A 7973-nucleotide genomic window follows, 5' to 3' on the forward strand; every position below is an offset into this window, starting at 1 on the left:
CGATGAACGCCTTTAGCCGCGTCCCAAAGAATTAAAAATTTAATCTTTGGCTGTGTTTATGCAGAAGCGGTGTGCCAAAACATATTATAAATGGAATGAAAAACCAAAAACCAATGGAAAACTGATGTAGGAATTGCAGCAATATATATCCTCATGCCAACAGCAAACTTAAAGCTTGCGACCCAGGTCGGCTCAACGTTTTGTAATATTTTAAAATTGGCGCCAGTTGATTTGTTTGCTGAGAGTAAGACCATGCTACATGCATTGCGGATGAACTCCGAAAACTTCGGTCTCACTAAAAGAATAATACTTTTCGACTAGTGAAATTCTTATGCCCTCTGCTCATTATGGACGCGTCGCGTTTGCATCCATTTACCGTTTAACGCGACCAAATCCCATACAAAACTTGCAGGCGAGGGTGAGGAGGGGAGGGTGGAAAATTGTCGCGTTACAGGGCTGGAAATTGAAATTTGTGGTATTTTTAAGCAGTATTAACCAGCCATGGACATTTTTCTGGACCCGAAACTGATAAGAGGCTGATAAGAAGCGGGAAATATTAAAACTATTTATTGTTGATATTTACATGAACTTTGTTGATATTTACATTGCCAAAGGATCTGGCAATAGTTCAGTATTCCGAGAATGATCCAAGCGCATTAAGGGTAGTAACAGTTCGTTTATCCAATGGAATGACTCGGCTAGAAAGGATCGGAAGCGAAATATTGGTCGTTGCAGCGCAGCCACATGGGCTTTCCCGTCTCCATGATCTTGACGTTTGCTTCGCGTGCGCCATTCGTCCATTAAGGCGACATCCTGGTCGCATTTGAGCGCAGCACTATGGTTTTTTTCGCGTTTTTTTGGCATAAAGTCAAATTTTTTTTTTTTGTATCTTAAAATTTTTTTTATTTTTAATTTTTAAACACCCTAGACAGATAAAAAGCATGTAACTTTAACATATGGAGCAATACCGTTCTGCTGGCGAGCTGTTAAAGTCAGCCAATTATGTAACACCTGTTTTGTATGAAATTTTCGAGAAAAATTGTGCGACTTTGATCGTTTGTTGTGGCAAAAGTTTATGAAAAAGTTAAGCTGTCCAGGTATGTAAAACTAAAGTTTACCAATGTTTGTGTCGTTGTTTTGTGTTTTTGTTCAATTGAACCGTGTTTTGTTTATGTGTATTTTTAGAACGAGCTTAACAAGTGTAGTTGTGTTTCGTGGATCAGTACTTTTGCATGGCAAAGTGTTGCAAAAAGTTGTAAACGAGAATCTATTAACCAAAGTGTGCAGAATTATGAGAAACTAACCCTTTTTGTCCGAATCCACACGTTTTAAAAAAAATCAACATTTTCTAGTACAATATGTGTTCAGTCGAGCTGAGCTGGTTGACACTTGTAGCAACAACAAAAAAATTTTGTAAAATGTATATTTACTTTCAGAATGAAGCACTAATAATGAAGACGAATACTAAAATGTAATTTTTTTTTTCATTAAATATAAAGAAAATAGAAATAAAATTGTTTAATGGATCTTTTATGCATGTCGGCCAGATCGGTTATATGACAGCTATATGAAATAGTGCCCCAAATCATTTGAAACTTTGTAGGTCATCATGGGAGCTTAAAAAATGTATTCAAACCAAATACACAGGAACACAAAATTAAACTTTGTGAAATTTCCACGAACCATTTCAAGTTTTCCATGATATTTGGGTGCTCCTGAGTAAAAGTCCCATACAAAATTATTTTCCATCACTTACAGGTTCCGCGGTATAGCTAAGAATACAAAAAACCGATGTTTGCCGACATTTTGAATTACGTGGCCTATATAATTGGACCAACCTTTATTATTTTCGGTAGGACCTACTCTCAATACATCAAGGCATTCCTAAAAAATAGTCCCCATTGTGAACCATTGCCCATGTCTTTGGAATTCGACGCCAAGATTGAAAATCCCAAAATTGTAGAGATTTTTCTGATGGAAAAACAATTCTCAGGATTAAATCTTGAATGGAAGTAATTTTAACTATTCATTGTATCTATTGTTCATTGTATGCTTTAATTTCGGTTTAAAGCGTTTTCATGAGAACATTTTATTGGATTTCTTATACTAATAAAACCGTTTTTTTTATTTCATTATCTACTCCTAAATGTTGTCAAATTTTAAAAAAGTCAAGGCATCCTACATAATGGGAGTAAACATTTACATTTCTCTGTGTATGTTCAGTGAACGTATTTTAGTTTCTTAGTTTTAGAGGTTGCCATGACTTATTCAAAATTTGACAACATTTAGGAGTAGATAATGAAATAAAAAAATCGGTTTTATTAGTATAAGAAATCCAATAAAATGTTCTCATGAAAACGCTGTAAACCGAAATTAAAGCATACAATGAACAATAGATACAATGAATAGTTAAAATTACTTCCATTCAAGATTTAATCCTCAGAATTGTTTTTCCATCAGAAAAATCTCTACAATTTTGGGATTTTCAACTTTGGCGTCGAATTCCAAAGACATGGGCAATGGTTCACAATGGGGACTATTTTTTAGGAATGCCTTGATGTATTGAGAGTAGGTCCTACCGAAAATAATAAAGGTTGGGCCAATTATATAGGCCACGTAATTCAAAATGTCGGCAAACATAGGTTTTTTGTATTCTTAGCTATACCGCGGAACCTGAAGGTGATGGAAAATAATTTTGTATGGGACTTTTACTCAGGAGCACCCAAATATCATGGAAAACTTGAAATGGTTCGTTGAAATTTTTGGCTGTGTACCTGTGATATCAATTCAATATGTTTAAAATTAGAATTTATGCCAAAAAAACGCGAAAAAAACCATAGTGCGCAGGTGCAAAATCTACTTTGACCGTCGACGGCCATTCCATATTTAAATGACACACGTTGACAGGCGACTGCTGGAAAAGGGCACAATGTCCTTGTAGGCGTTTCAGTCCCGTCTCAGATTCTGTTCAGTGACGTACCGCCGCAGAAGCTACTGCTGTCGCGGGTCGCGTCAAAGAATTATTTAAATGACTGTTCAGATCTATATATATGAACTCCTTCTGCAGCAGATCCTTTTGCTTTCTGCCGTAATAAATGTTCAAGCAGCATAACGAGGGATGTTGTTATTGCTTTCATCATAGCAGCAATGTTTCCACGCTGTTCAAATGCTGTTCTGCGATTACAATTATCAATAACAAATTATTTAAATCCATTGTTTATTTCAGCTCGCAAATGACAATAGCAGAACAGCTGTTTTCAGACGCGTTTGCCAATGGAAACACCTCACGTCCGCCTATCGGGTGCCAATTGAAAATACACAAAAATACCGAAAAAACCGCATAGTAGAAAAATGCCTTTAGCCGAACTGAGTACTAGGCTTTATAGTTATGTTCAGTTATGCGGTTATTCCACTACATTGTTCGGTTCATTCATTATAGCATTCATTAGAGGCTAAGAAAGGGACAAATATATATGCTTTTTTTGGGATTTGTTCGGATAGGATGGCTTGGTCACTTTATAACTCAAATATATTTAACTGGTTAAATCATTAAAGTTGAATGCTGTAAAATTAATAGTGTTCGGTGCCACGAAATCAGACATTTTTACCACGTTCTTAAAATGTTTTGGGCTATTCAAAATACATATGTAATTGTTTTTAAATTTATCAAAGTTACGGGAGAGTTGGAGGGGGGGGGGGAGCGAAGGGCAGTGCGAGCGAGCGAGATGTGGACATCTGGAGAAAACTGCCGCTCGACACTGCCTCCCGAAATTAAACGCCCTTTTAGCGTGATCAGTATTGTTCTTATTTGTTATGGTCTGCCAGAAATAAAGAAAATAAGCATTAACAAAATCAAAACATACCAAACGACCGCGTACCTGGGTTAGAGAGGAGCAACAGATGCCGATACTAGGGATGGCCTGGGAATGGAGAACTGGTTCCGGAGTCGTGCTGGTTCGTGGCGGAACTAGTAGAATAGTGGGCTTAAGCTAGGTTTAAATTTCGGAAAACTCTCTCTCGAAAATGGAATTGAGCCGACTTACAAGAAGGGCAACTAAAGGGCAAATCAGACCCATCTAGAAGCGGAGAAAGAGTAGTCGTGCCTGTGGGAAAAAAAATTCCAATGTGAGAGTGCAAGTTGTAGATAAAAAAAATATAAATTAAAGTGTTTTTGTGTTCGCAGCTTCCGGCGCCAAATTCAAAGTCTGGGAGTCTGCGAGGAAAAGGAATTAAACTTGGAGGAAACCATAGGAAAATTGATTATCGCCGCCCACATCTGGGTGGTGCCAGGTTTTTTTTATTTTAAGTTTAGTGTTAAAGTTAATAAAACCATATAATAATCAACAATAACCACAAACCACAAACTACAAACTACAAACTACGAATCTGCTTCTACTAAATTAAAATATTAATGTAACCCTATATATATATATATTATTTATTCATTTATTTATACTTATAACTATTTATTCATGTGTGATGTAATCGTCCCTGTGGTACCCAGGTTAGGGAATTGTTAAGAAATGAATGTCATTTATATGAACTTTGTGAATTAAAGTGGAAAAGAAAAATGAGCGAGTAGAGAGTTAAAAATGGGGTGAGGTGACGCGTAAAAGACCCAGTATCCAGTGTCGGGGAGTTGATTGAAAGGTACATCAGCTCAAGGATGGGAGGGTGTATTCCGCGGCCATTAACAGCAGGTCCGCAGTCCTTGTTTCCATTCATTTTTAAAGTGTCATCAAGTCTGAATAAAATAAATAATACTGTGTGCCGACAAATCCAACCATCGTGGTCATACTCACGCTTGAGATATCCGATTGCTAGCCGGAATCCGATGGTTGGATCACCAAAATAAGTCGAGACATAACAGAGTGGCGCCCAAAGAAAACATAATAAAAAGACAGAAAAAAAGAAAAGAAAGAGAATCTCCGGCTGGTCCTCGACAACTGGTGGTGGTCCTGCATAATTGCTACCAAGAGCAAATCGTAGAAGTCCCACTAAGAGGCGAGAGACGCAGCCACGTAGGATGATCGCTGAGATGCCCACGACCGGGACCCCGACAGGAGGCAGAAATATCCTGGTTCGGCGAGGCCCATCAAGGGCGTCGGAAGAAGAAGTCTATGAACACCTATAAAGACGGCGAAAAGTCAGAATCAACCAAAAGGAGATCAGGTTCGGTAGCTTACAACATCCAGCGGTCGTGGTCCTTGTGGAAAAGGTTGCGGAAAGCAACACACATGTAGTCCGGCCAAAGAAGGTGAAAGCTGCTGAAAAGAAACAAGAAGGATAAGGAATATGAAAGTACAGTGGGCTGGGTAAAATATTCGTCACTCACCCTACCTAGCAGACAAAAGAGAAAAACAGAAAAGTTAAGAAAAAGAAGGGAAGAAAAGATATGTCAGAAAGCGAAAGAAACAGGCAGACATTCAATAGAAAAATTAGAAGAAGTTTAGAGTTTTTTTTGAACCGCGGATCCGAAATAATGACTCCGCCAGCTACACGTTCCCAAGCCAACCAGAAAGTGAACCGAGACATAAAGGATATCACTCCTCCCCAGGGGTTTATGATGGATGGTAGCGCAGCCTTTGAGATCAGCGACCAGCAGGATATGACGGGAGCAGTGGGGGGCGTGGAAGCACATATTAGCGACGGAGTTCCCCGCGGCGACCAACACAATCTCACTAGCGATGAGGAAGGGAAGAGTCCTGTGCATTTAGGTAAAGAAATAGAGTCAGCCATTAATTTAGCTCTATTACAAGCTCATGAAACTTACCGTAAAGCGGCGTCCATTGAGGTCTCTGCTTTCCAGAAGCAAATGCAACAGGAGATGATGAATTTCATGAAGGAAATCAATCAGATCGTCCGCCCTACAGGGAAGGCACAGGCAGACACTCAGGAGCCTCCTCCTAGACCATCGATGGAAGCAGCCAGGCCTAATCCAGCGCAGCAGCGAGCTGATGGCAGACTCTGGGAAGAGCAACAGAGGGTATGGGCGGGTTGGCATCAGTATAGCCAACCACCGCCTTTGTTCAGGCCAGGAGTTTCAGCTGCCGGAAGTTTGAATGGGAATCCAAGTGGCGGGCATAGGGATTACAAACCCGAGATGAGCCATCCCAGGAAGTGGGGTATATCCTTCGATGGCGGACCTAGGGGAATGCCAATTGGTGAATTTATATTCCGGATAGAGCATCTACAGATGGCTTACCAAGTCACGTGGGAAGAGGTCCTTCGATCGTTTCACTGCCTAGTAGATGGTCAAGCCAAGGAGTGGTTTTGGATGCACGTACGCACAACGGGATTGAGGGATTGGCCAAATCTAAAAAACGCGCTGCAACAACGTTTCCAAACGCTGCGTTCGAACTTCGAGCGTGAGCGAGAACTACGCGAGCGAAAGCAACGACCAGGAGAGAGCGTGGATGAATATCTGCAGGCGATGCTGAGCCTCCGATCCCAGTTGGACATCAACATGTCCGACCACGACCTAATAAGGACAATTAAAGTAAACATCAGAGACGGGATATCGAGGATAATATATCCGATGTGGTTAACTAACCTGGAACAGCTGAGGGAGGAATGCCACGAAGCCGAGAGGGTTTTGGCCAATCGCTGGTCGCGCACATCCGGGATGCAAGAGCACCAGAGACCACCGAGGGAGAAGCACCAGGTTCACGAGGCATACATATCCCAGGAGCCAGACGAGGACTCTGAGTTTGTAGAGGCCATTTCCCGGGGCAGAGAAGGCGGAGCGCAAAGTACGTTGGTCTGCTACAATTGCTCTATGCCGGGACACACGTATTACACGTGCGACTCGGAGGTCCTTAATAAGTTCTGCTACCGATGCGGGCGACAGGGAGTACGATTTACTCGGTGTCCGAAATGTCAGGCGGGAAACGCGAGATGGAGCTTGACGCAACCGGAGGAGTCCCGCTCCCATCCCAAGACGACAAATTAACTGCCTCCGAGGATCTGAAATATATGTTAAAAGATAAATATAAGTCAGTGTGTAAGAAGATATTAATAAATAAAAATAAAAACAAGGTAAATATAGGAACAAAATACGTGGCCAGACCGATTGAAGAAAGGGAACGCGACTATCAGCAGGCAAGGGAAAGGATATTTGGAGAACCAAGGGGAGATAGCCATTCCCGCAAGTCGGCGAGGATAATCCGAGCCCGGAGGCGTTACCAGCAACGAAAACAGGAACGAAGAGAGGTCTGCACAGCTATAATATCAGCAGCTACGACGGAAAACCGAGCGTTTGCCGAGGTATTGGTTGCAAATCACCCAATGCAGGGGCTGCTTGACACGGGAGCATCGAAGAGCATCCTAGGAGACGGGTGTATGGACCTGGTAAAGCGGCTGGAACTAGAAGTATTGAAAGTGAGATCTACAGTACAGACAGCAGGCGGGGCAACACACCGGATAGCGGGTCGCATAGAGGTGGACGTTTGCTATAAACAGGAAACTCACCGCATATCATTGCTCCTATGTCCCTCACTGCGGCAAAAACTATACTTGGGAATAGACTTTTGGCGGAAATTTTCATTAGCTCCGGACGTCGTGGGGGTAGGTGAATTGTCGTCGATTGAGAATGAGTTCCATGTTACGAGCGAACCGGTAGAACCACACATCCTGTCTGAGGAAGAGAAAACACAGTTGGAGTTAGTACAGGATAAGTTTCTAACTTACGAAAGACACGGCATGGGACTGACGGAATTGGAAACGCATTCCATACAACTGGAGGCAGGAACAGTCCCAGTCAAGGAAAGGTTCTATCCGGTGTCACCAAAAGTCCAGGAATTGCTCTATGCGGAAGTAGACGAAATGTTGCGATTAGGTGTAATCGAGACTAGTGAAAGCCCTTGGAACAATAGAGTTACTCTGGTCCAAAAACCTGGGAAAAACCGGTTATGCTTAGATGCGAGGAAACTCAATAAGGTAACGATCAAGGATGCTTACCCATTGCAGAATAT

General features: G+C 41.6%; 2 protein-coding genes across 4 annotated transcripts in view; both read left to right on the forward strand.

The window, feature by feature from the left end:
- nAChRalpha4 (nicotinic acetylcholine receptor alpha4) overlaps positions 1–7973 on the forward strand; it is a 510593-nt gene that overhangs the window by 14118 nt on the left and 488502 nt on the right. The gene's annotated exons all lie outside the window — the stretch shown is intronic.
- On the forward strand, positions 5396–6952 carry LOC138912957 (uncharacterized). Its single transcript, XM_070215000.1, has 2 exons — positions 5396–5717; positions 5781–6952. Exons 1-2 carry the CDS (start codon positions 5396–5398, stop codon positions 6950–6952), a joined length of 1494 nt encoding a protein of 497 aa, XP_070071101.1.

The sequence above is a fragment of the Drosophila takahashii genome, chromosome 3L (assembly GCF_030179915.1).
Source record: "Drosophila takahashii strain IR98-3 E-12201 chromosome 3L, DtakHiC1v2, whole genome shotgun sequence".
Lineage (NCBI taxonomy): Eukaryota > Metazoa > Arthropoda > Insecta > Diptera > Drosophilidae > Drosophila > Drosophila takahashii.